The 27,990-nt window shown below is 44.8% G+C and overlaps 1 protein-coding gene across 2 annotated transcripts; it reads left to right on the plus strand.

Moving 5' to 3' along the window:
- Positions 1 to 2,732: 2,732 nt before the first annotated feature.
- OIT3 (oncoprotein induced transcript 3) lies at positions 2,733 to 27,877 on the plus strand. Of its 2 annotated transcripts, XM_010714323.3 has the most exons (9): positions 2,779 to 4,741; positions 8,341 to 8,715; positions 9,222 to 9,332; positions 12,756 to 12,878; positions 15,988 to 16,110; positions 21,015 to 21,175; positions 21,696 to 22,111; positions 25,484 to 25,583; positions 26,940 to 27,877. In XM_010714323.3, the coding sequence occupies exons 1-9, from the start codon at positions 4,678 to 4,680 to the stop codon at positions 27,117 to 27,119; spliced, it is 1,653 nt and encodes a 550-aa protein (XP_010712625.1). In that variant the 5' UTR covers positions 2,779 to 4,677; the 3' UTR covers positions 27,120 to 27,877. The 2 variants fall into 2 exon arrangements, with proteins under 2 accessions (XP_019473096.1, XP_010712625.1); XM_019617551.2 differs by lacking the exons at positions 25,484 to 25,583; positions 26,940 to 27,877 and adding an exon at positions 24,584 to 25,471 and having other exon boundaries at positions 2,733 to 4,741.
- The last annotated feature ends 113 nt before the right edge of the window (positions 27,878 to 27,990 follow it).

Here is a 27,990-nt window from a genome sequence, read left to right on the forward strand (position 1 = left end):
CTCTGGTGAGGCTGCACCTCAAGTGCTGTGTTCAGTGTTGGGCCCCTCGCTATGAGAAAGGCATGGAGGCTCTGCAGCACATTCGGAGACGGGCAGCAAAGCTTTGAAGGGTGTGGAGCACAGGCCTTGCAGGGAGTGACTGAAGGAACTGGGATTTCTCAGTCTGGAGAAGAGGAGGTGCAGGGCAGACCTTATTGCCCTCTACAACTGTATGAAAGGAGGTTGTGGTGTGGTGCGGGTCAACCTCTTCTATGTAGCGTGCAATAGTACAAGAGGGAATGGCCTCAAGTTGCACTAGGAGAGAATTCAGGTTGGATGTTAAGAAATACTACTTCTTTGGGAGGGTCATCAGGTGCTGGAATGGGCTGCCCAGGGAGGTGGAGGAGTCACCGTCCCTGGAGGTGTTCAAGAAATGTTTAAATGTTGTATTGAGGAACATGGTTCAGTGGGAAATATTGATGATAGGTGGACTGATGGACTGGATGATCTTGGAGGTCCTTGCCAACCTTGGTGGTTCTATGATTTTCTGGTATGTTCCTGTCCCACTGACTCAATTTTAAGTGCAGACAATACCAGAATCTTAATGCAACATTGTGTTTGTAAGACCTCGTGAAGTATAAACAGCAGCATCTATTGCAATGTTCTGATGCCTCTTTTTCTACCAGTTTTATTGTTTATTTGCTTTTAATCTCTCCTCTCATTTTCTGTGAAGGACCTTTCAAATAAACAAGTTTAAAGTTGTCTGGAGAAATTTGAGATTGGCTTTTGTCATGTCAGCGAGGCTCCAGAGGAGGTGTTCCTGGCCTCTTTCTTCGAGAAACACATTTTCTTTGACCCTGTAATTCTTCCACCTGGCAGGTAGTCGTGATGATGATCTCTTTGCTTCAACTTCTTACAAAGCTGTGGGTTTGGTGGGTTTGTGTGTTGCCTGTTAGATCATTGTACTGTATCAGTCAAGTAAATGTGGCCAAGCTTGCCTCACCTTTCTAAACTGGTGGAGCAGTTTATTTGATCTACTCTGCGAAGGTTTTTTTTGTGGAGCTGTAAATATAAACTGCATTTCTGTGCCATGTTGCATGACTATTTAGTTTTCACATGAGGAGTAATCTTTGTTAATTTGAAGTATTTTTTATCTTTTCCCATATTGCTCTTAAAATTGGTTTTATTTCTGTATTGACATAAAAAGGGTGAGAAATAAAATACAGAAATGGAATTGAAACCCTGGACTATTGGAGAAGCTGGTTCGACACTGTGTCCCCCTGTGAGGTTGTAAAAGGTGGATTCTGCTTCTGTTTCCGCCTCAGTTACTTAATTGGAGTTTTGTTGTCTGTTTGTATGGTATTTGAGAGTCGTGGAAAAAACACTGGGTACTGTAGTACTTTTGGAAAACAGTCTTAAACACCAAGTTGAACATCAGAGGGCTCAGAAAGGGAAGGCAGCTAACTGATCTTATTCACTAGGAGTTGTGTAAGTACATAACTAACATGATTTTTTAATGCGGATTTTGTGATCTACATGTATAGAGTTTGCTCATATTTTGCCAAACTTGTGTTCACTCTCTGATCTCAACAGGCTTTCCCATTGGCACTTTGTCCTAGGACAAACTGTTTACAGAAACAACGGCTATCTCAAAGTCCTTGACATTACTGCAATCCATCTCAGCAGCCTGTCAGGGGTTATTGTGAACATACATCCTCAAATCAATTGCAGACAAGGGTGCTGTCACGTGTGTTTGAGCACTTCTTGCTCTTGGTGCAGGAAGTGCTGATTAGCTCTTCCTCCTGGCCCTTCTGGGCAGGCTGCAGAAGCTGCTCATGCCCGGCAGCTCTTCTTGGCACACTACGCTTTCATCAAACATTGATGGCTGCGAAAAGGCTGGTCTCATCAAACACTGAAGCGTCTAGATTCATTACTCTATTTCATACAGCATAAGACTTTCTAGCACAGATCTTTTTTCGAAGAGTACGAGTTCCTTGTGTAAGGACAGTGAAGCCCCACATCTCTGGGAGAGCTGAGAAATGCTGCCACCTACACCATTTGCACCATTTATGGCATTAAGAATAGACATAGCTTAGCAGCAAGATTGGGAACTCCCATCTGTTAGGTACCAAAACAAAATTCCAGCCCTCTGTTTAAGTACTGCCTTCCCTCTTCGTATCTTTTAACCTCCACTGATGACCAGTTTTAAGTAGTAATATTTTGATTCCCGTTCTTATTGCTGCTTGGGAAGTCAGGATTGCACATCTTTGGTGGGAGGAAATGGAGGTCAGAAAGAACGAATTTGTCAGGTCTGCCTAGAAAGTATAGGCGCTCCACTGGACTTCTTTTTGTCTCTTGGAGGGCCTATTTGCAAGAGACTTTATTTCTCCCTCTGGAATAATTGCTCCAGCCCCCTAAGGCAGAGATTTGCAGTGTTCTGCTCCAGTACGGAATAGTGTTATTTGTGGTGGAATCAGGCCTATGCGTATCACCTGAAGTGACTTGCAAAGCAAAAAAGAAAATGCTGATAGTAGCGTTGCCTCAGCTGGTGCCTCCTCCAGAAGACGCAGCCTGTCTTTGCTGTGGATCAAAAAGATGTGTAGAGGCAGCGTGCTGCCTTCTTCAACTTTATACTGATTTCTTGTACTAGGCACTTACAGTAATTCAGGGTAGAATTGTTTCCGGCAGTGCTGGGGCATCTCGTAGCTTTAGTGCCTTATAGATTACTTAAAAGAGACTGTTTATAAGGCTGTTGAGGCTCAAAACTGCTATGATGCAATTTATTTCCATACATTAATTGCTAATTGTCACTTGTGTGTCAAAATACTGCTGTGTCAGTTCTAATATACTTACAGAATAAAAGCAGCTAGTAATAAAATGGTTCAGAGAGAAGTGCATATACCTCTAACACTATCAGAATATTCAATTCAATCCTGTCAGTTTTATTTACCCAGGAACTTAAGTATGAATCAACCTGTGAGTGAAAATGGCACAATATAATTTCCTGTGCCTCACTGTATTATTTTATGTTCAAATTTAGTTTCTGTTCTGGGAATTCACATAATCACCTTCTGAGGGTTATCTCCCTTGCTAGCTTTGCACAGTGAATTTTTTTCTCCTTTCCTGTGTTTGAAAAAACTTTCCTGCTACTGTAAGCTGTCAGCATGATATAACCACAAATACTTTTGGTGGTGGTGATGGGAGCAACAACAGTCATCTATAAAGCAGCTTTTGTTGTTCGCTGGAATCGTTCACAACTGAGAAAGACCCCAGCGCTGAGGTGGAGCGTATATTGCACTGCACTGCCAAGGGGAGCGCAGAGGGAAACCACTGAGAACATTCTGTAGTGTGCAGTGCGGGTGGCCTATCTCCACAAAGTAGTCAAATACGTTGCTCTCTGTCTTATGTAAATTCAAGACGAAAAGAACAAAGCCATTTTTTCCTCTGGGATTTGAAGTAAGCACATCAGTCTTGACGTTGTCCCTTTGCTCTGTTGCACCAGCCCACTGCAGAAGTGTGGGATATAATAGTGGGAAAACTGCTTGATTGTGCAATTGCTGTAGGCTTAGCTTTATTGCCTGTGGATGGAGAGCTTGTAGATGATTTCCTGAGGGAAACTGTACAACCACTGTTCGTAAGCAGAGAGGGACCTGTGTACGTATAGAAGTATATATGCACATATATGTTGAAGCATATATTTTAATCTGTTCTCTGTAATAGGAGCTGCGTCTTAGTGGAATTAGAAAGATCCCTTTGTGTTCCTTCACTCTGTCCTTTGTGTATCTCACTGACAATCATGGTGCATCTGTTTTGATAGAAAGAGGTTTTGAGATGACTAGCCCAGTCATCTCATCTACACACAGAGCATAGGGTTGTGGCCTGCAACTTAGCTTAATTGCCTTTCAACACATAAAGCAGAGGTCCTCAATTACTCAGTCTTACATTGAGATTAATTCAATACTGTTGGGTTCCTTGCTTTCATTATTTAGACAGTAAACATAAAATTACTACAGAAAGATGTCATTGCCTTGCTTGATAATCTTGCCGCAGTGATTGGTTTATGTGATCAGAAGTGGAAAGGGATTTTGCCTAGCATAAGAACAGCTTACTTCCCTGTGGGACACCATTCCATCAAGATGACTGATGTTCCTATTGTAGCCTGAGTCCCAGAACTTATTTGCAATCTGTACTCAGGATGTTCAGTTCTCCTTTTGATCACTATTTCCTGCAGTTAAAGCTCTCTAGCTGGCATTTTCTGGCTGAGGGGGAGCCATGAAGTTGTATGACTTGGGGAAGGAGCAGAGATAACAACAACAAGCACCCATCTGTTCTTCTTTTCCATCCCTTTGGGATGTCCGGGTGTCCCCTGGTTAGAATTCTTCTCCAGATAAGATAGTGAAGGTGTCACTGGGGGGCAGTCAGGCAAGAAAACAATAGTGAATTGAGTCCAAAACATAAGATCGATCAGTAAGTTGACAGTAAGGAGCAGAGCTCCTCTTTGGAGGTCAAGGCTGGAGCTGTATCCAACATCCCTTCAGCTTCTTCCTCTGATAAACTTCCAGGACAGCTATCCTAGTTGCTTTTCAGAAGCTTTGGGGTCAGAAGCTCTGCTGAGGGAAGGCAGCACAGAGGCATAGCGTGTGCAAGGTCTATCAAGGCTCTGTTACTTGAGTATTAACTATTCTTTGGTCGAGTGGGATGTTCCAGTACTTGTTTTTCTGTCTCTGCTTCGTTGTCCAGCCACAGCCAGTGTCTTCAATGGGTGAGTGAAGAGGCATTGCCTTCAAGCTTATTCCATTCATCATCTTTAAGATCCACAGCAGACATTAGTATTCTCAGGTGAAAGACTATGAGAAGTGAGAGTGATCTCTTTTCTTTGAAGGCAGTGTGAGATTCTCTCCAGCTGGAAAGGTCTTTGCAGAGCTCGAAGCCTTCCATACTGGGAGAATCTTCACTGCCAAGCACTGTGAGATTTCCTTCTCCTTTAGAAGGAGAGACTCCACAAGAAGCTACTGAGCTACTTTTTCACTCACTTCCTTAAGACTGACAAGCCTTAACTGAATTTGGAGTTGTAACGCAGTGCTGCTCATCTTGTTCCTTGTTTATGTCAGAGCGGAGACTTCCAGTTACGCTATGTGCATGGGATCAATCTCTGCAGAATGGCGGGCTTATGAATGCTTGCTGGAGCCTGATTTGTCATCTAATATATGTGCTAGCATGTCAGCTAGAGAGCTAATGATATCATCATGGTTACAAATGGAAAGGCTTTACTTGATAGCTGGTGCTTGTCAGGCTGAATTACTTGGTCCGTGCAGAAGGCGCTGGGGAGGAAAAAAATTGAGCCAAGAAAAATGAAAAATGGAAGGGACTGGAGACCATTGTACGTCTTGTGCAAAACCCTAGAGTTTCCAGCCTCCAAGGAGAGCAGATTGATTGGTTTGTCCCACATATTTGTGGAATTTCTTCTTAAAACCTCAGATTAGTTTTTGGCAAGCTGCAGCACCAAAGAGTGCCTGGTGTCTGCAGGGGAGTTGTCCTGGGGCAGCCTTGGTAGTCCAGGGGTGCCTGTGATGGTTTGTTGTGTTCCAAAGAGCAAAGTCTGCTTTTTCTGTGTGTCTGCCTCCCCTTTACTCCTGCCTGAACCTCTCAGGTAAATGGAAGATGAGAGGGTGTGCAATTTCATTTACCTGAAGTGCTGCTTCCAGCTCCCTCTGAGCTGTTGCATCTTCATCTCAGTTGATTTTGTCTTTAAACTCTCTCCTGTCTGCTTAGGAGACAACATGAGCTGAGTGACAGTTTACAGAGTCTATCTACAAAGGATATTTCATAAAGCTAATTATACTGTATGAGAGCTAATGAGCATGTGTATTTTTGGTGCTGCCCAGCTGGGAAACTGACAGGGCATTCCTTGCTTTGGCCTCATTTGGCTTTTAACATAAGAAGTTTTTAATCTTAGTCAGTGACTCACTCTTAGGCCACACCAAATCACGTTGTGGAAACCAAATGCGGGAATCCCAAAGGAGGCTCTTTTCAGCTGTGCGCAAAGAAAAGACAGAACCCAACTTTCACTGTCCTGAGAAGTCAAACAAGCTCTTGGAGAGTGGGACTGAACAGCACTGCTGCTGTCTGTGGTTAGGGGGAGGCAAGGAGAGGCAGGAAAGACAGTGGAGAACCGTGTGGTGAATACCATCAGAGGCTCCTGCTGCAGGCCCCCTGCTCCTTGGGACTGCTGAGTGCTGCTTTTGGTGGGAGTGAATCTGCTCCTCTGTGCGTCTTGTGAAATACCGCATTGTGGATTCCCCGTGTGACAGACCTGTTCTCATGCTGGCTTGCAGCTCTGCAGCACTCTCGTAGCTACAGCAGCTGCTCCTGTTTTTATACTGCATTAGAGGCTAAACAAAACGTGCCTGTGGGTGAGGATGGCGTAACGGTTTTGTTCAAGAGAAGTGTTGCATTTATGAGGAGGTACGAGATAGCACGCCAGCAAGGGAGATGTTTACGGAGAATATGGCTTAATTGGAGTGAAAGCCCGTTTTCAGAAACACGTACAGTTCTCCCTTGAAAGCCAGTGAAGCAAATCAAAATTCTGAAGCAAGATTTGTCTACATCTAGACCACTTTAATAGAAACAACATAATGTCCCCCCCGATTGCATCCCACTGTTCTTCAAACAAACTGAAAGGACAATTTTAGAACTTGAGATGTGGTGTGGAAAGTACAGTGTATCCCAGCCTTGAGAGGCTTTAATCAGAATGATTGGTTTTGTTAGCTTAATTCCAGCAAACAGAAATCAATTCTCCTTACTCAAGACAATATTAGCATTCATTTTGTTTATTAGGGGATAGCTAGTTAAGGGTAAGTGGTGCTTAGTCAGGTATGTGGAAATGAAACCCCTGGACTTTTAGTGAGGAAGCTGCCAAATCAGAGTTAATGAGAAGAATGCTGAAAATGTAATGAATGCTTCAATTCTAATTTTTTCTTTCTCCCTGTGTTATTCTTCTGTTGTAATTGTTCTCATAAGGCTCAGAAAGGCCACTAAGAAGGGACATGCACCTCGAGCACAACACATACATACCAGGAGGTCTGTGTGTTTAGATTTTGCCCTCACAGACACTCACTTTGCATCCAAACATCTGAACTCTTATGGAGCCAGAGAGGATTAGTTGGCTTACAAGGAACATGATTGATAGAGTTGAACATTTTTTGCTCAGACCTTCATGCCCTCTAGATTTTAAGATGAGAAAGAGATATGGGGAAGCTGTGTCAGATGCAGTGAGACAATATCATCACACAAAAGCTCAATAGATGCTGTAAATCATAAAGGTGGGCTGCTTTTGACAGGGGGGGAATGTGGATGACAGAAGGTGAAGGAGACCAGGGTACATCTAAGTGGATCTTTAAATACAGTGGGCTGCCATTTCTCAATCTTGTCCCTCTACAGCATTTACAGAGTGTACAGATTCAAGTTGTATCTCTTTATCTCAGTTTGGTATAAATGTACAGAGCTATACAAAAGATGATGAAGAACAAAAGACCTGGTAAATGGAGCAGGGCCACTTTCTCCTACCTCGCTTGACTCAGTTAGAGACAGTCTGCTGGGCTATAGATCAGCTCCACTGTGATCTGGGAGAGCAGTTGTTATAATTAGCTGTTTAAAATTGTGCCCTGAAATGAGTAGGAGCTGTTAAATTATACTTACAGATTGCTTGCAGTTATACAGGTATCTAATAATTGAATATTTTCTTTCTGTGAGTCTTAAAGATAACATATCTTGCAGTTTGCTTTTGAACTGATGCTTTGCAGGGTGATTTTGACCTGTAGTTATGACAACTCAACTGTGAGGGCCAAAATGAGCTATAGGAGGATTTTCAGAGGCTGCTTCACCTGTTTGAATTCTGATCCTCTTCTCCAAGGCATGTGACAGTGCCACTAGGTGCTTGCAGGTACTCGGTTAGCACCTGACACATGGGTGAATGTCCTAGGCTTGATCCTGTGCTCTCAGGACACATTTCTTCTGGCAAAATCATTCTCCAGGCCTCAAGTTTGCTTATAAGTATGTATGTATACATATATATTTATTTTTTTCTGTAATTGTCTGCAGCAGCTATAGAACAAGTCGCGCTGTTGGATAATGTTGTAAGAGCTCAGTTAGTTCATTTCTTCAAAGACGTTTAAGTCAAGCTGTCAGAGATTTTCCACAAGGTAGCTAGCTGGTATTGCTCTTACCCCAGGGATCACTGTCTAAATGATTCAGTTAAGTCAGGAATAGAAAAATAAATTTAGCGTCCTTTGTAATTATAAGTCAACAACTCAATTTGGTATCTACTAGATGTTGTCTCTTGTGTCTTGCTGCTTGCCCCAGCCCTGGACCCCTGCTCTGCCTACATCAGCCTGAATGAGCCCTGGAGGAACACCGATCATCAGATAAATGGCTCCCACGGCCAGCCCACGTGCGATAACCAGATCGATGGGGAGTGGTACCGCTTCACCGGCATGGCTGGCGATGCTATGCCTACCTTCTGCATCCCCGAGAACCACTGTGGGACGCACGCTCCCATCTGGCTGAACGGCAGCCACCCACGAGAGTCGGATGGCGTCGTCTCACGCCAGGCCTGTGCCAGCTTCAGCGGGAACTGCTGCCTTTGGAACACCACGATCGACGTCAAGGCGTGTCCGGGCGGGTACTATGTCTATCACTTAACAAAGCCCAGTGTTTGCTTCCACGCGTATTGTGGGCGTAAGTAACTGCAACGGTAGCTTTTCTGAAATCTGTTTGTCCTTGTGATGCAGGAACATTGCGAACATTCTTATTCCTCAAAGGGTCTGACTGCATTCTTACTTTCTCACCCAGAAACATGTCAGGTGATGCAACGCCTGTCTACATGACACTGGTTAGACTGTTCTATCTAGCTGAATTCTAGACTTTGTTCAGCTAACAGAAATCTTTCATAGCTGACCTGGCCACAGTGATTTAATGATCACCGTGGGCCTTGTGGCTTGTCTTGGCATGCTGCTTCATTTGCATCTTCATCTTATAGTAATTAAAATAGACCTAGTAATAATATAATAATAATATAGGAAATAAGCTAGATTCTGATCAGCTTCCACCAGTTCAGCTTTCTTGTTGTGGGACAGGTCTGTGACTGATGGACTGGCTGCAAGCTGCAAAGCTGACTGTAGAAATACAGTGTTTTCAGTGTGTGCTCAGTGGTTCGTGTTGAAAACACTTCTGTTGTTCCCTAGATTTTTATGACATCTGTGATGTGGTGGATTGCCAAGGCTCCTGTCTGGACACCAATGACTGCACGTGTTCCCCGGGGACAACACTTGGACCTGATGGACAGACGTGTCTTGGTAAGTACGGAAACAAGTGCCGTCAGTTACTGATGTTTTCTTTCCCTTTTGTTTTTCGTTGCTCACCCTTCAGTCTATTGTCTTGAAAAGCAGTATAAAAAGAGTAAGTAGGCTGAGGTTAATTTTTTCTGCACTGCTTGGAACGGGTCTTTGATCCTGTAAATGGTTCCTGATCTCCCCCCAAGGGGTGATATGCAACACTGCACAACTGAATACCTTCCTGTCCCTAGCGCTATCCCAGGTGGAGAGGCTAGATTTGCTTTCTTTGTGGTCCAGCAGTAGGTTGCCTATGCCAAGAGCAGCCAAAAGCACAGATTCTTTGCATCAACCTGGTACAGCCTCATTGATATTCAGGGAGGACTCTGCACTCTCTCATTAGACATTTCCTCTCAGCTGCTCTGCCTAATGCCTCTTTCCTCCAAGAAAAGACTCCTGGCTCGCCGGAGGCTACACATTACTCTTTACCATACTACTTAGCTCCTTTGTGCGGCATTGTCCAGGGCCTGGGGTTGGAGAAAAGTGAAAAAATTGTAGGTTGCAGCCTCAGGGATTTCAGCTGCGTGACACAGTGGTATTCAGTGACTGGCATTTGGTGGCTGCTCTGGCAGAGACCAGCATGTCTAGGAGGGATGGAGATGGAATGCTGTTAGTGAGAGCAGAGTAGGAAGGTGACCTTCAAGAATTTGAGGGGATCCCCATCATATCCCCTCAGGATATGGACAGCTTGTCCATGGTTATCCATGTGGTGCTGGGTGGGCTTAGGAAGATGGACTGTGGGGCAATGTAAGGGGCCAGAAAGAAGTGGCTGCTGAGCACCTACAGATTCACACTGATGGAGAGGAAGAGACGATGTCGGGAAGGAAGGAGTGCTAGCATTTGGGGGAAGTAGGATCTCATCTTTGAGACTTGGTTTGGTGGAGAAGTTGAGAGCAGAGTTGGTCCAGTAGGCTGCATGGCAGATGAGATTTTCCCATATGGACTCTAGCTGACCAAATAGGTGTGGGTGGGTTTTCTTCACACTCTGTGGGCATGTCTGTAGGCATCAGAGTAGGGGCTATGGTTGTTACAATCTGTGGAAAGAGCAGCCCTCCCCTGCTGCAGATCTATACTTTCTCACACTTTCAACAGGATGGTTTTGCTAAAGCTGCTCCACCTCTCCAGCTGAGTGACTGACTTAGCTCTCGCAGCTAATTAAAAGCATCTATCAACTGCTTCTCGACAAGACTTCCAGAGACAAGTGCCTTTGACTTGCACCAGCACTCAGTAAACGTGTGGCAGGCTCTCATGAAAGGAATTCCTGTGGCAGAAAGACACACAGGAGTCCTGAGTCCGGAGCCTGTCTGCACGTGCTGGAGATGCCTTCATCCCTCTGCAGCCAGGTAGGGCAGGATTTCTGCTCTACTGCTTCTCCTCATGATAAACAGATGGCATTGTCTCCTCTGTAGTAATCGTGCTGGTTTACCTGCCTGCAGCTCTAGTCATACAGCACATTCTTCCTTCTAATGGCTTTCTGTTGTGCTAGCTGCACAATCACATCTGCTTTGAACACAATCCTGCTGGCCTTCCAAAGAAACAAAAAAACTATATTAGCCTTTCCTACATGAAGAATTTTCCTCCTTTCCCAGCTCAATGGCAGCTGAAGATGCTACAACAATGCAAAGCAGCTCACATCTGTCAATCTCCTTTACTGTGCTGACTTCTCTTCAGTGCATTATATGCTTTGAATCCCTGAGTAAAACTGCTGAGCCCAATTTATATTTCCATTTGAAAACTTACTTAGAGGTTAAAGATACCCTTAGATTTTGTCATGGATCTTCCAGCTCCGTGTGTTGCCTTTGACCTTTCGAATACCTGGATTCATCCACAATTAAAATTAGTTCAGCGCTTTCCCAGCACTGCTGGATGTTGCTGATGTGGAACAGCAGAGACAGATGTGCTGTGTGTTGCAGGGTTTGAAGGACCCACAGGGTGTACTGCTGGGTACAGCCCTTGATTAAGCCAAGCTCTAGGACCTTCTAGCAGTATCTCTGTGTCTTTGCCAGAAGCCCTTTCCCTCTTCACCCTCTGTTTTTAAGCAGCTTTAGTTCTACTTTTAAAAGGGAAAGTGTGGAGCCTGTCTCTCCTGGACATGCTTCCTCCATCCCAAGGCTGGGGACCAGCCATTCCTTTGACTAAAAATACTTTATTTGTGCCACTTGTGGAAGGAGACAACACCACTAGATGCAAGCTGCACATGCTGTCTATGTGTGGGGCCAATTTTATCCAAGAAATCTCATCTCTGACCTGTCTCTCAATTTGAAACTTCTCTTTTTTCTCGTTTTTGGGCTTCTTACAGCTAGTAAATGGTATCTTCTGAGCAGTTTGGGTGAATCCCCCTGCAAACCTTGATTGATGACTTCAACATTCTGGCCTGCCTAAGGGAAATCATCAGTTTTGTGGCTCAGCAATAGCAGTGGATGCACCTTCCTCTCTCTTGTTTGATTCCCTTTTTGCGTGCAGGGATTAAATAAAGCTAAAGAATGACGATCTTGGAGAACAAAATACCTTTTGAAAAACAGATGGATATAGACAAACTTTAACCTTTAAAAGAGAAAATGAGACGTTTTCACAGCTTTACCAAAAGATTCAAAAGCATCTTGTGCGCTTTTTCTATCAATAAATACCCTCAGCCGTCCCAAGGTGCTCTATGCAACCAGCTCAGAAATGTTTCCTGGAGAAATTCCATGGAGTTCATTGTATGTTTTGCTTTAATTTCAGCTTCATTTATATGTTTACAGCTGTTTTTTTATTCTTGTGCCTTTATTTTGAAATAAAGATTGAATCGTTCAAAATTGCTGTAGGATAATGAGCCACGTGTAGCAGTAGCAGGTGTGATACAAAAATAGATTGGGTTTATTTTTTATGGGTTCTTGTATTCAGCTAGTCTTATCAGGCAGCGCATGCTCACTCCATTTTAATGTCTTTGTGAGTGGGATGGGAAATGGTTAGGGATTAAAACATGGAACCAATTTGGAAATTTCCACTGGGACTGTGTCCGTCTTTACTCTGAAGTGGCTGCTGTGAGCATTCAGTCTTTCCTCACAGTCTGCTCTGTTCTTGAGTTAGACTTAGTGTGATAGAACAGTAGAAGGATGGTGCTTTTCACAAGTTTAACACTGCTGCAGGGGATTTTTACAATCTTGTTAGTGAGTTTCATTTCTGAAGATGTGCCCTTAGTTTTGTGAGCCATTGGAGTATGTGATTTTCTTGAGCCACTTCACAGCAGACAGTAGCCTGTAATGTTCAGCAGAATTGCCCTGATACATACCACAAGCCCAGGAAAACCAGTCTGCAGACCAGTCAGCGCTCCCACATGGCAACAGCCCCTTTTTGCCAGCTGTGTTTACCAGGGGCAGACACATTATGACACTTTGTTCTTTGCAGATGAAAATGAGTGTGAGCAGGACAACGGAGGCTGCAGCGAATTCTGTGTTAACCTGAAGAACTCCTTCCGATGTGAGTGTGGGATTGGGCGCACGCTGGGAAGCGATGGGAAAACCTGTGAAGGTGAGGTTTTGGCTATCGCAGTCTGCTGGGAAAAGTACAAATCATTAAATCATTCCCTTCCCCTTGCAGTATTACTTCTGTCTTTGCTCCTTGAAGCTGGGATGGAACATCGCTCCTATCACTTCTGTGCTTGCCAGTGATGCTCTTACTGAAACAGCCTTCTAATCAAGCTGAGAGGTGCTTCCTGGCTGTTCTCTCTGCCTTGTTCATTTCTGTTAGGATTTGCTTGTATTTATCTCTGTGGGAGGAAAGGCAGCAGTGGATCTGGGAGGTTGGTTGTCCAAAGAGAGCCAGTTATTGCTGAAGATACTGGGATTTGGCTTGGCAGATTTGTATGACAGGGGTACAGGGACAGATGTAGCACTAGGCATAGGGTAATGTCATGACATTAGAATGGAATGTGAGGATTTAATAGCCTCCCAGAGCAGAAATCAAGGAGAGAGGGGAATCCAGTCTGTGAGCAGAAGCTGGAGTTCAGATGAGAGCTACATTTGGACTGTTTGCTTTTATGTAAGCAGTTAGTTGTGGGCTCTGCCACAAACAATGGCTGCTGCTGCTACCTCCCAGAGATGGCACCACAAGATAGAAAATCCTTGAAGAGTTTAGACTGGTGCCTCAGCAGGGACTTAAAAACTAGAGTATTGCTTTGGGCTGTTGTTACTAGCAATGTACAAAAATCTTTGGGCAGAAATACGAAAGGCCAGCAAAAACTGACTGCTGCCTGATGTTTTTTCTGTGGTCAGCTGTGAAAAGTATGGTGGTTCCTCACAGACAAAGCTGCTGTCTTGCATGTTCACATACTGTGGGACTTCAGACAAGACTAATAGCTAACAAAGTGCCTTGCATTCAAGCCACCGATTTGCCAGAACTGAACACATCTGCAGCCTTTGTGCAGCCTTATTTGAGCAGCAGTGTGGCAGGCATCTGTAGTGCAGAGATGGTGAGAGGGGATGCCATTGTTTTTTTGGGCTGAACACCACCCACCTTTATGGAGTGCTGACAGATAGCTCCAAGCTGCAGTTTTTGTCCCTTTTTCTCCCATTTGATAGCGAAAAACCTTTCATTTCACTTTTGTGAAAAATCTCCTCTCCAAGCTCTGTTAATAAAACATCAGTCATCCAGATGACACTTCCCTGAGGAGAGATGCTGTACAGAGTGTTCCTGCACTGCTTGTTCATTTGTGTGGGACCAGAAGTGATCTGTGGGCTTGGTCCCTTCCATATCCAGCACTGAGCTGTTGGAGAGTCACATAAAATGGCTGTGCAACACGACAGCTTTTATTCTCACTCACCGCACACTTCTGACAGGACTGAAAGAGTCTGTGCTTGGAGACTCATTTGTTTTTTTGCTGTTTCCGACGTTGGTTTATAGCGCCCTTGATATATCATTTAATTTCCCCCTCTGAAAGAAGGATGGTGCTTTTCATGACTTTAACACTACTGCAGGGGATTTTTACAATCTTGTTAGTGAGTTTTATTTCTGAAGATGTGCCCTCAGTTTTGTGAGCCATTGGAGTATGTGATTTACTTGAGCCATTTCACAGCCGTTGCTGAAAAGAATGAATGTAAGAGGTTTAGCTTGAGTACATGAACCGATGAGACAGAGTAGGGTTAAGAGCATCTCAGTATTTCCTTCATAATGCTTTACCTGCTGTTTTGACATATCTTGATTTTCACGGTGTTATTGCCATTGCTGAAACACGCTGCCTCACTGTGCTCACATCCACTGTTTGGTCTCTGTAAACGTTCAGAGAGCGTTGATGAATGTCAATGGATGTGATTCTTTCCACACGAAGGAATTCAATGACGCTTCTTTGCGACATGTGCACTTCCATGTTGGATTCCATTTGGTCAGACTGCCCCTCTGCTGCCATCAGTTGTGCAGCAGCAGCAGCGTACAACAATTCTGGCAGGAAGGCTCAGCTTCTGCTGTCGTACCACCAACATCTGCCTCTGATGCTGTGGGCCAACGTAATAAAACAGGAGGCATTACTTTCGGAGCAGCCCTCGTATTTTGTTTTGTGGTTTGTGTGTATTATATTTATTCCTGTTTGGCTAAGAACATCTAAATATGTTCTTCCCAAAGGGTTGCAATAACAATCAAGCAGTGAAGGTTACTTAAAACAACTGCCTCCCACTCTGTTATTTTCTTTCTTATTTTCTTTATAATATAAAACCAACAACAGCTGTAAATGATCTTACCTTCTTTTGATTTTCACATATTCAGAATATGATTTGGATGAACTTTCCAAGCTCTTTTCTGCAGTTGTAGTAGCTGGGAATACGTTTTGCATGAAAATCCAGATTCTCAAAGAATTGCCTCAGCTGAACAGCACCAGTGTAAGAAAAGACATGAAAAATCCCCCAGTTAGCTGTGCTGTAGACTTTAGACAGAGAGAATTTAGGAACAGAATCAATCTTATACCATGAACTTGGTCATTCTGTTCCTGTAATGATGCACCTCAGGGCAACAGGCCAAGCCTTTAACTTGCACTGAATGAGCATAATTTCTGCTAACTCTTATAAGTAGAGTTTTCTCCTCAGTTTACAAAGGGAATGCAAGAGTATGTGGTATGTCTACATCCATCACAGCTGGGAAAACCTCAGGCAAAGAGTGTGTCTTGTCTTTGCTGTGCCCTGCTAGAGATGGGAACTGGCTGCATAGGGGTCTATCCTCCCTGAGATACCTGTGTGCTTTAATTCTGATGTGACTTAAGAATGAGTATGGTTCTATGTGGCAGAAGTTTGGGGAAAGTTTTCCCTTGTCTTTTTGAAGTAAGAAACAATGTACAAATTTAGATTAAGAGAATGTCTCAGAAGCCAGAAAGGGCAAAGCCTACTCAGCCACATTGTGTATGACAATTATAGCATACAATTTAATTTGGTAAGCTTTTTCGCAGAATTTCTTGTTAACTTCATGATGAAATAGCAAGCACAGGAAATTGGACAACTAAAAATAAGTTTCCATTACATTTTCTTGAAAGCAAGCTCACTGTGCTGCTGCCTTCAAGCTCAGCGCTGGCCATGCTACTTGTTAGTCAGCCAGGAGTACATGCTGAGGTCTGACAGCTGCCTGAGGAGCAGCGTGCTGATTTCCCCTTCTTTTGCAGAAATCGAAGGCTGCCACAATAACAATGGAGGCTGCAGCCATACCTGTATTGAAGTGGAAGACACATACCAGTGTGAATGCCCAAGGGGACTTGTTCTGTCGGAAGACAACCACACCTGCCAAGGTAGGTTAACAGATGGGACACCCAGCAAAGAATCTCCCTTGACAGCCTGTATTTCTTGCAGGTGAAATGTGTGTTTGAAGGAACTTCTCCTCTGCTTTTGTTGTTGTGTGTTCTTAGTATCTCCTTTCCAGTTTGGATAATGGAGCGTTGTCACGAATGACTGATCATCCAAAATGGAGAGGCTGCTCTTTTTATCAAGTGGGAGAAGAGAGACTGAGGACCCAGCTGGGTGCTTCTTGCATCACCAGCGGGTTTAGCATGATTAACTTATGAATAACTTATGATTAAGATCGATTAACATTTCCCATAATATTTCTCTGCTTAAGCTGTGCATGTTTTTGTCAGATTTATGGCTGTTAGAACTAAAATTTTCCATGCCTTAAACTGGGCTTTTTAAATTTCAGCTGAAGTGGTTCAGATACTTCCAAGAATGAGGTTAAAGAGACAGGCATTTTTTGCTCAACTTAAATTTCTCTGAAGCTATTACAGTCAATGCTGCCATACCTTGTAGGAGGATGCTTTTGCTAGGTTATTCTATGGAAAACTGTCCAAAATAACATCTGAAAATTGACCATTGCTTCTGCTAACCTTACATCTGAAGTACAGTCCCTTCCTGCACACAAGGAGTCCTTCTTGCCAACCTTACTCACACCTGTGGCACATGTCTGGAATAAACAGGTTCCCTTTCTTGAGTTGCTAAGTGAGATTCCCCTCAAATACACCCGGGCTCCCAGGAGTCAGTCTAGCTCTAGCAGTGAATGCAGGGAGCAGAGCATTAAGGAAGGAAGATCCTGAGGACATTGAGAGTTAGCTGGGGGTCTCCTCACGACTTCTTACAATCCAGAACTTGCATCCAGGATTCTTCTGAGTCTTAGAATCCTACAGCTAGCTGACCCCTCGAGTGCTGAAGGAATGAGCAGCCTGGCTGTCTTAAGAGATCTACTATGATCCTCTGCTGTAAGGACATACAGTTTAAAACTGCATCTTGATGACAGCCGTGTGGGTATGTGAAAGGCAGACAGATAATACTCTGGTGGGCATCATCTCGCTTGCCAGACCACTTTTCAGACCTGGTAGGCTCAGCATAAACTGGAGATAGTGACTGCTGCTCTAGTGGAGGCAGACCAAGCTGATAGCTCTCTGCTTGTACAGAGTTGGTGGGCCCACAAGGAACCTGTGCAGTTGCCTTCAGATATTTCCGTGGGGATTTGCTAATGGGCTTGAGCCATAGTCAGGGCAGGATATAAAATGAAGGAACCAGAGCCTGTCATGGTCTGATTTCCTTGGACTTTAGGTAATGCCAGAGAGGATGCACTCAGAGCTGAGTCTGTGATGAGGTGGAGGTTGGTGGCCCTGCCTGTAGCAAGGGGGTTGGAGATTCATGATTCTTGAGGTCCCTTCCAACCCAGGCCATTCTGTGATTCTGGAAAGGAGCAAGTCTTGCTGTTGAGGCAGGTTGGCTGCCCTTCTGGGGTGCTATCTCCCAACCTCACTCCCTCAGGAGTGACACAGAGTCAACGATGGTTCCTTCATCCCTTTCTGTCCTCCCATTTAAGTACCTAAGTGCTTAGAAGTGCTCGTGCAGCAGAAAAGAGATGCCAAGAGCCTGTGAGAAAGTGCTGCATCTGCAGAGATCCCATGAACACTACTCTGCAAGCAAAGCTAAGACTCACGGCTGCCTGCAGCAGGGCTGAGTTGCCCTCTGTTGTCTGGATGTCCTCTGTTTTGGCATGTTGTAATCTGAGCTTCCTTTTCACGCATCAATCTTCTGCACTCCTGTTTACAGGCACTGCACATTTGGGATTCAGTACCGCTTACTGCTCTACCAGATCCCGGTGGGGAGGAGGTGATAGGGATTTCTAAGAGCTCTGATTATTCATATTGACTGAAGGTGTGATTGATGGATAAAAGCCAGAAAGAGCAATGTTCTTCAATCTTGGCTTCCCGAGGCAACCCCAGCAGGATTAGAAGGCCATGCATTTCCCAGCCAGCATTTCTTCTTCTTTGGCAGCTGCTAATGAGAGCAGCAGCACGGCCAGGTGCCAAGCTGAGGCTTGCAATAAGACAACTCATAAAGTGAGATTGCTCGTTCTTTTGCATTTCACGCCCCTACCCAATGGCCTGCAATTTTGAGGGGATATGACAGAATATATCTGGAACTGTACCACACAATTTTTTGTGGCATCTAACCAAGCTTACAGTTATACAAGTAGCAGAGCAGGGCAGGCACAATTGCCTGAAGCTATTATATCTGCACCTTATCAACCCTCCCCTGTGCAGCTTATATATTCAAAGCAAATATTAATCTTCTTCCACAGATATAACAGCCTGGGCTGAAATTTCCCCACAGGGATACCAGCCAGCCATACCATTTGGAATTCAGGGGACCACTTTTGTACCCCACCTCTTTTTGAAATGTGATTGTGAAATGCTCTTTTCCCCTCTCCCACATCCGAGCCTTGTGTACACTCCACAGGGAATGATGATGCAGCTTATTTCTGCTTGTAGTAGTGGCTCAGGGTTCCCTGGAACTGGAAAACCTTCACTCAAAGAAAATGCCTGCTCTAAGCAGTTGTACTTTGAAAGGCCATAAGGAACAAGGTGCCAGCTGCTGGAAGCTGCATAAACCACAAAACTTGCCACAGAAGCTTTCTACAGTGGTCAAGGTAATATGCAGATATTGACACAAAGGAGACTTTAAAGTGCATAACGAGGAGGCCTTGCCAACATTCAGATGCTCGTCTGTGTGAACTGAAATGTTTGACAGGCAAAGTATGAGCGAGGCCCTGGGGAGCCTTCCTGGCTGGGATGAGTCCAGGGCAGCAATGCACCCAACAGCAAGGCAGGGGAGTGCAGCTCTCTGAATGCGTGAAAAATTCTGTGAATAAAGGTGGATTCGTTGGTCCACAGGATAACCCATTTCTGCTGGGCATCTCAGGCATGGCAGCTGGGAGCTCATCACCCGCAACGGAATAACATGTTTGCATGTAGTCACTGGTACACTGCCAGCTCCTTCTCAGCTCCCCCTGCACTGCTGTTGCTGCCATTGTCTGTTCTGGGGAAATCAGGCCTACTCCTAGCTAAATCATGCTGGTGCAAATAGTCTCCCTGCTTGCAATGCACCACTAAACATGTAGAACCGAAGCTCAGGTCTTGATTGTGATTAGTCTTCTGAGTGCAGATGTCTAATGTGGTTTGAATTGCATTACCAGTTATTCTGAGGAGGTTCCCAGTGTGTTTTGGTTTGCTTAGCAGAGAGTGAGATTGAATCAAAAGTACATCTGCCCACAGGTGTAGTCATATGTGCTTTCATTCATTTGTTTCCATGCACAGGTGGTAGCGTGCACATAAACGTCTCCTGCAGTACCAGAACAGGGGTTGAATGGCACAGCTGACTTACTTTTCTCTCCTTTAGTGCCACTCAAAGACATTTAGAAAGAGACAGAAGGAAATTTAGCCCTGAACTTTGGAGAATTGCACTAGGGATGCAAACCTTCTTGCCCAGAAGTACACCTTTATAAAGGCACTATGTTTCTGTTCATTGAGTCCCTAGAACAGTGAAGCTCTGAATCCGCATTGATCCTTTCAGTTCTCCAAAGGATATTCTTGCTGTCTGCATTATAGTGTTCTCAAAGTCCCTTGTCTCCTTGTGAGCTTTGCATTTGACTTGCTCAGTTATTCCCACTTGCCTTCTGTTGCCAGTGGAAGAAAAGTTAAGGTAATTCTTAGTACTTTAGTTTTCCATTCTAACCCTGCAGTGTCATTAGGAACGCATATTGCTTTGGGCACACTGCATTCATTTTAGCATATCACCTTGAAAATGATGAGGTTTTTTTTTTTAAAAATAATTCCCTGCAGGTGCACAGTAGCTGTTACAAATATACATTAGCTGGGACATGAGAATTTTTTAACTGGAGGTAGAAGGCAGGTTTTAGCAGTTTTCCTTTTATCCAAAGTCCATGGATACTAAATCTCATAAACGTGATCAGAATAGGTAAGGCAGATCATGTGAATGCCAAGGATTCCAAATATAATTAATTTTAGAGAAAATCTTAGGGAGCTAACATATTTGCAAAAAGTTTTGTCGTGTGATTTTAGAACATTCTAGATATAATTCTGGGGAGAATTCGTTTTTCTGGCTGAGAAGGGACTGTAATATAAGCAGTAGTATGCTTGTCCTATGTGTAATTGAATAGATATGTATATGCTCTAGGGATATCTGCAGCAATTACTTCTTCAATGGAAATTATTCCCTCTTTCCTTTTTTCATTTTGTCCAGTCTCTATGCTTCTTCCCACTTCTTGTGTAATAGAATTAATTGGGAAAAAAAACATTCTCTTGAAGTCGTTTATGAAAATTAAATGTAGGTTGGAATGAAGTAGAGTTCTCTAATTGCATTTGTCAGAGCTGGGTGTGTTACTCATAAAAATATTGATTATTATGGCATTTTGAGATGCTTTTATTGGCATCTCCATAGAATCATACTGCCTTGTTTTGACGTTCTCTATTTGATGCAAAACCTGACACAGAGTCTTAAAAAATGTCTTTGCCTGCAGCACTGTGAATTTGCTAGCTGTATCTGGGAAGGGCTATTCCCAGATCACAGTTGTGCTAGAGATCATCAATCAGAACTGTGCTGACCCAAGTGCAGCTGGAAATACAGCATAGCTATGTTTCTGCTGCAGCTCTAGCTTCTGTGGCATCATTGCGTTAGAAGAACTCAGGGCAGTGGTAGTTCAGTATTGCACATATGGCAGTTTGAGATAGATAGATTACTACAGTAAGATGATAATCATAAATGCAACATATTTTCCCCCATTTTTTGTCCCTCAGTAATGATTGGCAGAGTCCTTACCCAACTCTGCTACATTCATACCCCAGACTTCTGGTAATTTTTCTTGCAGTTCCAGTGCTCTGCAAGTCCAGCTCTATTGAGGTGAGCATCCCAAAGGATCTGGTTGGAGGCTTGGACCTTTCTCTCATCAACACTTCCTGCAAAGGAGTATCCAACGGCACTCATGTCAACATCCATTTCTCCTTGAAGTCCTGTGGCACCGTTGTAGATGTATGTATACCCATTGCTGTCCTGCCCTTTGGGATCACTCTGGTTTGAGGACTTGGTTGGTAGCCTGTTTGGGAAATAAAGTTAACTTAGCTGACTGGGGCCACTTCTGGTCTTCCGGTCCACTGGCCTCAGGGAAGATGTGGGGTGGCATCCCAAAGCAGGGAGAGCTTGTTCCATCTCCTCTCCTGTGGTGTGCATCTGTCAGCATATGTACAAGCTCACCCAGCACTTCACAGAGGTGGCTTCACCGTCATCCTGGCATGGAAAGGCCAGTAGTGCCATTTTCAGCCTCCTGTGGGGGCACCCTCTCGTCCTAGATTGTATTCTGAGGGTTGCACTGGCAACTGTTCAGGAAGATGAACATTGCCCTGGCTGCAGTGGATACGTTCACATGCTGTACTTTCAGTGGCTGGTTCATGTCTAAGTTTCCTGCACAAGGCAAATTCAACTGCTGATCTGAACTCAGAGAAGCCCTTCTCGGTTATCTGCCCTTTCCTTTAAACCCTTTTCTTTCCCGTAGGTCATAAATGACAAAATCATTGCCACCAATCTGGTGACTGGCTTGCCAAAACAGACTCCAGGGAGCAATGGAGACATCATTGTCCGCACCAGCAAGCTGCTGATCCCAGTGACCTGTGAGTTTCCACGGCGGTACACAATCTCTGAAGGTTACGTGCCCAATCTCAAGAACTCACCCTTGGAAATAATGAGTCGTAACAGAGGCATCTTCCCCTTCACCCTTGAGATCTTCAAAGATAAAGACTTTGATGAACCCTACAGGGGTGCTCCACCCACCCTCAAGCTTCGGGACTCTCTGTACTTTGGGATTGAGCCCTTGGTGCATGTCAGTGGACTGGAGACACTCGTTGAGAGCTGCTTTGCCACTCCCACCTCCAAAATCGATGAGATCCTGAAGTACTACCTGATTCAAGATGGGTGAGTTCTCTGTTCCCTTTCTTGTTGGCTGTTAGATGGAAAGTGGCAGTGGGACAGTCACATCACCTGTGTGACACAGGAAATGCTGTCACTTCTCAGCAGTGTTATTTACCATGTTCTTTGCGGTCACCAGCAGCCAGGCTGTCAAGCTGAAACTACCCGTATTATCACAGCAATTGGGAGGTAGTAAAATAGGTTTCCTCAAGCCTTTACAGGGCATCTTTTTTTGTAATTAGCTTGTGGATAATTGAGTTGGCTCCTATAAATGAGATTCTTGCTGACAGTCCTCTCTCTGCCAGCCTGCAAAGCGCCTGCCTGTTTGGCAGAGCCCCTCTGGCAGGGTGTCATTGCCGTGCAGCTGCTTCAGCACCGGAGAAGGTTCTTAATCATTTTCCCATACTGGCCTTCCTATAGCATGTGCCAGAAGACTACCTGGCTCATTCTGGTTGGAGCTTCACAAGCTTCCTTTGCTTTGCTCTTTCTCTAATACCTATCAATCGCTGCAGTGGATATAGGGTCCCTCTGGCTGTAATTTTCTAGAGTTTTTGGGAATAGTGATCATTCCAGGATGTGCTAGTAAAAAAACCTCAGTGTGGGTCTCTGGATTCACTAGTCTCTTTGGGATGGCTTATAAGTCAAAAGCTGGGATCTACTATGGCTGCTAAGTGACCCCTGTTCAGATGCTAACATGACAGTGCCATGGTGCTGTCGAGGGAATGTTTGCATCCAGCATCTGGCAGCGTAACCAGACAACATGAGAGAGATCACAGTTGGGAGCACGTCTGCCCTACTCCAGGCAGGAAAGTGAAGCCACATACGGACTCAAGTGTCATAGCCCATCACTTAAAGGATTGGGCTTATGTAAGTCCCGGGTTCTGTCTGCCAAACTGTTTAATGAGGACAACAATTATTTCCTTGGCTGCCAGGCTGAATTGTCCACTGTCACAGCCAATGACAAGTCCTGTAGAATTACCTGGTAGCAAAACGGTCCCGCAGAGTACAGCACACAAAGGTTCTGTTTCCATTTCTCTTTCACAAAGATTTCAGCATTACTTTCTCACTCTGTAGCCCAGGCTGCAGTCCTTCAGCTCGTGGCATTTAAAAGCGGATTTGTAATGGGAGGATTGATTTATCATCTCCCTGACTGTCCCTGTGGACCCTCATAGGCTCAAGGCTCCAAACAGTCCTTCGTTTCCCACCATGACTGTAGATGATGAGCATTTAAAATAGTGGCCAAAGCCTGAGCTGAATAGAGAAGGGAGAAAATGTGATCTCTTGAGTTTACCCAGCAAGAAGCTGGGATGTTTCTGGTAAGGCCTTTGCCTGCTGCTGGGGAAGGCGCACCAGCAGCCCCTTTGGTACTGTTATCCTGCAGAGGGCATTAAAACTTCACCAAAGGGAAAAATAGGCTGGAGCAGGCTAACTGGAGCTTGTCCAGCCTGCTCAGCTCTTGGGCTGTCACTGCGGGCACCAGTGCCCCCAGCCGACCCCCCACACTGGGCTATATTTAAATGGTACCACTGCTTAAACCGAAGGCTAATGATGTACTCTTAAGCTACTGAAGCTCTTTATCTCTCACTGTGCTCACAGCAATTAAAAAGTAAAATTAGCTGAATACACTGCTGATTTGTCTATGTTCCAAACAGCTCTGCAATAACCTTGTTTCTTTCCATCAACCCAGCGCCAGAGGCCCAAGGCAATAAAGATGAGATTTTTAAATTGGTTTGATTGTGTAGGATCAGATCTGCAGGAGTTAACTGCAGCTGAGACTTCCAGAGGGAAATGCTGTTTACATGTGAAAGGATATGCCTTAAACTGAGAAGTGGGAAAACTCCCTCTCCTGCTTTCTTCCCTGCTATTTCCACCCATCTTCAGCTGGCAGGAGATGGGACCCTTCAGCCCCTCTCCCTGCACTGCTGTGATCGTGCTGGAAATCAAGATTTTCCCAGATCCCTCCTCATGGGCTCTGTAATATACTGTTCTGCAGCTAGCCCAGCCAGCCCCAGAGCAGCACTCCTGCTTCTGCTCTTGCCTTTCCTTTTTCTCAAAACCAAAACAATTAAAAGGCATTGACGAGTTGTGTGGTTGATAAACACCACAGTTCACTGGGGCATTCAGAACCAGGTCATGGCACTGAGGGCAGTCCCGTGTGATCTGGTGTGTTCGCAGGCTGCAATTGATCTGACCATTACATGGTTGAGATAGTTCTGCTGCATTGCTTGTCCCACTGTGCCTGGAGCTGCCCTGTGTTTGTAGGCTGAGGAGGTTACTGTGCACCCAAGCACTCCTCCCAGCCCTGCAACTCATCCCACTAAAAGGGTCAGAACGCAGCTCCCATAGCACAGTCACAGAAGCTCTCCTAACAAAAGCACATTATGCACAAAAAAGGGTTGTTTTTTCTCCTTAGCCTGACCAGGCTCACCCATTTTTCCTTCCAAACTTTTGTTCCTCTGCCCCTTTTTGCCTCCCAAGGCAAGAAGCAAGATCTGAGGCTTTCCTCCAAGGCTAGGACATCGTGTGGCCCCATGCACAATGCCAAGTGACTTGACTATGCGACTTGGGAGCTTTCTGAACTTTTCTGTGGTGCTGCAGTGCTTTTGTGGCAACCTTCGTTAGACGGACTTAAGGATGCGGTAAGGTCTCTGTGCTTCTATCTCTGGTTCCTCTTGTTACTCCATTTTCCTCCTCCCTTCACCAAACTGTTTGGTTTCTTGCAACCAGAGTGGAGAATCTGCAGAGAAACTGGGATTTAGGTGGTAGTCTGAGATAGTCTTCAACAGTCATCGCAATTTATATGCTCATAAACAAAGGACAGGCTTCAGGGTTGACTTTGTCATTCTTCACAATTGAGTGCCTTTAGTAATGCTGCTTTTACAAGCAGCTTATCCTATGCAGTGTAGTAACACCTGACCTTTGGCCTCGAGCTGGAAGAACCTATGTCACTTTCCTAGATGCACTCTGCTAATTAATTATCTCCCCGTGGATGACTTGAAGTTTGCCTCCCAGACAAGCTGACTTGTACACAGAGACATCTCTTCAGAAATTCAGATTGTTGCACTGGAAGATGAAATGAGGACAAGCTTGACTGCAGCTCTCTGGCAATCCCTCTGCTGAAGGGGCTGGACCACATCCTACCGGCTCTCTGCTGCTGAGCTACTTTGTCTGCAGATGCTATTATCATCACTGTTGTTTTTTCCCGCCATTCCTGAATTTTCTCCTGTGACCAAAAAGGAAGTAACAGGAATGGCCGCTTAGCCTGAGAGGGCCAAGCCCTCCTTTACTTTCTTTGGTTAAATAGACTGGGATTGTTTTTCTTCTTTCTTTTTCCATTTCTGGAAAAGCCATTAAAGCCTATCCCTCTGTTTTCCTCAGCTGCGTTTCTGATGATTCAGTGAAACAGTACACGTCAAAAGACCATCTTGCCAAGCATTTCCAGGTTCCTGTGTTCAAGTTTGTGGGCAAAGACAACAAGGTAAGCCTAAAACCCACCTTTCTGACACTGCATCATCTCTGATCTGACTAAGTAGTCTCAGCACAGTATCGGCTGTGTTAGAATACCAGCAGGAAGAGTGGCAGGCCCAAGGCAGGTTCCACTGTGTCTGTTCTAGCTGCTGTTTCTTTCAGGAGCCTGAAATTAGTTCTTCAAAAGAGAGTAACAAAAACAAGTAAAATTAAACTAAATACAAAGGGCAGTTATGGAGTCAGTGGTATAGCTGGCTAAAATAGTGTTTTTCCAGTGCAGTCTTTGGGGTCCCTTCATATGCTGGAAGAGAAAGTCACCAAACAGAAATCTGGGAAGTTAGCCACCTTGCGCAATATCCTGTCTTTAAAACAAAATGATTTATAGTTTTCAATCTCATCAACTTTTTCTAACTTGTGTTTGAACAGATGTCCCTCAGTTTTCTAGATAGGAGGTTTCCAGATACCATTGAACTCAGTGTGAAACAGGCTGCCCAGGCTGGTGGAAGTTTGGGGCAGAAGCTCTCTAGTAGCAGGACAGCTGAAAGAATAATGCAATCTTTCTAATGCAAATAGCCAGAAGAAACCAGATCATTCAATCACTGTTATGCTCAGCCAGTGCTGCTTGCTCCTAAAAGCATGAGGTTGCCTCTCCAGCCCCTGCAGAATCTCACTATGGTTACAAAGAATGAGATCTTCCAAAATTCACAGATTTTGCTCAGCCATCTATTTGACACTGCTGCCTCCATGTGCATCCTCCTGTGCAATGGATTTTGCTTTAAACCTCACCATTGATTAAATATTCACAATTGTTTGCTTCCCTAATCACAGCTTGCGGGGATCTTACATTGTCATTTAGAGGGCAAGGAGCAGCAATCCTGTCACTGTCTGCCTTACTTGCGCAGAAGAAAGGGCAGCTATCTCCCTGCTCTTTGTGTTCTTCTTCTTCGCTCAGCTACCAGCCTGAACTCCTCAGCAACTTGCATTCCCCTTGTCTCTCAGGCGCCCACCTTTATGTTTTCCCAGCTCTTGTCAAATTCTCTTGCATGCTTCTATCAGTCCATCTCCTTGTGAAGCTTCGTGTGGTCTTGGTCTGCTTCCTACCACACAGCTGCTACTAGATCGTGCAAGCTCTTCCAAGCTTATGCCTGGCATTTTCATCCCTTCATTTCACACCTTCCTATTTCCTAGCTTGCCCTTGGCTGAGAGCAGGCACCGTGCTCTGAGGAGACCTCAGCCCTCTCCTAGGCACAGGGGAAACTGGTGGCGCATCCAGCTCGCTGTGGATGGCCATGGTGGCTAAGGATCTTGTTGCTGTGAGACCAGAAATGGCTGCACAGTGTAACTTTCATGCCTGCTGTCTCTCCAGGAAGTGTTCTTGCACTGCCGCATCCTTGTGTGCGGGGCGCTGGATGAGAGCTCCCGCTGCGCCCAGGGCTGCCGGCGGAGGGTGCGCAGGTCGGCTGGGACGGAGGAGCAGGATGAGCCCGGGAACTTGGAAAACCACCTCCTGACAGGTGGCCCCATCAGAATTGACTTCGATGACTGACACCCCTGGAACAGCATCTCTGCCTGAGGCCATTCTTAGTGGTGTTTTTTTTCTCGGTGGTTTGAGAAATGAGAGGTGTTTGACAAAGCCCTACTTGAACCTCAGGACTTGTTCCCTAGCTGTGTGATGGTTGGTTGTGAAGTAGCCTTGGCACTTGAGGCAGCCATCTGAGTGCAAGCCAGATGGCAGAGCAGTTTGGTTTTAGCTCCATTCTCTTGGTTGAAAGAATCCTGCTGCTTTGCAGTCTTGAACCGTAACCCAAATTTCCTTTCCCTACACCCACCCACAGGTTCCACAGGACTGTTCATCTTGGGCTCAACCTTCTATTCAAGCCCTTCTTTCATCAGATTATAAAAACAATATTGTAGCTGAATGCGTTTGCTATGCGGTTCTGTGAATGATGCTGAAGCTTTTGGATGTGCTGTGATTTTGGATGACCTTTAATAAAAATGTATAAAAATATATACCCATAACGTGCAAGTTCCTTGGCGCTACTGAACAGTTGTCAATTCAGGCAGCTGAAACTAGGTCTATCACAGGCACCTAAGTTGTAGGTTATTTTTAAATAGTCATAGGTATTTAATAACATTTTTAAATTGTCTTTTGATAATTGCATGCGGTTTAGCAGTGTCTCTTGTATTTAGCGTATCATTGTTTTTCTTTCTCTTTTCTCTCCATCCCTTCCAACAATGTGGTGCCTATTGTAGGTGCTATAGCACTTCTATTTGAAGAAAAAGATCATTAAAAATCTAAACACGCCCACCCCCCAAGTGTGCTGTTACCAAGTCTGTGTTTGAAGATTGTGATGATGCATTACCCTGCACAGGAGGGGCTGTGCCTCTGCCAAAGGGATTTGAGCAATGCATATTTA

This window comes from Meleagris gallopavo, chromosome 8 (assembly GCF_000146605.3).
Source record: "Meleagris gallopavo isolate NT-WF06-2002-E0010 breed Aviagen turkey brand Nicholas breeding stock chromosome 8, Turkey_5.1, whole genome shotgun sequence".
In the NCBI taxonomy this organism is placed as follows: Eukaryota; Metazoa; Chordata; class Aves; order Galliformes; family Phasianidae; genus Meleagris; species Meleagris gallopavo.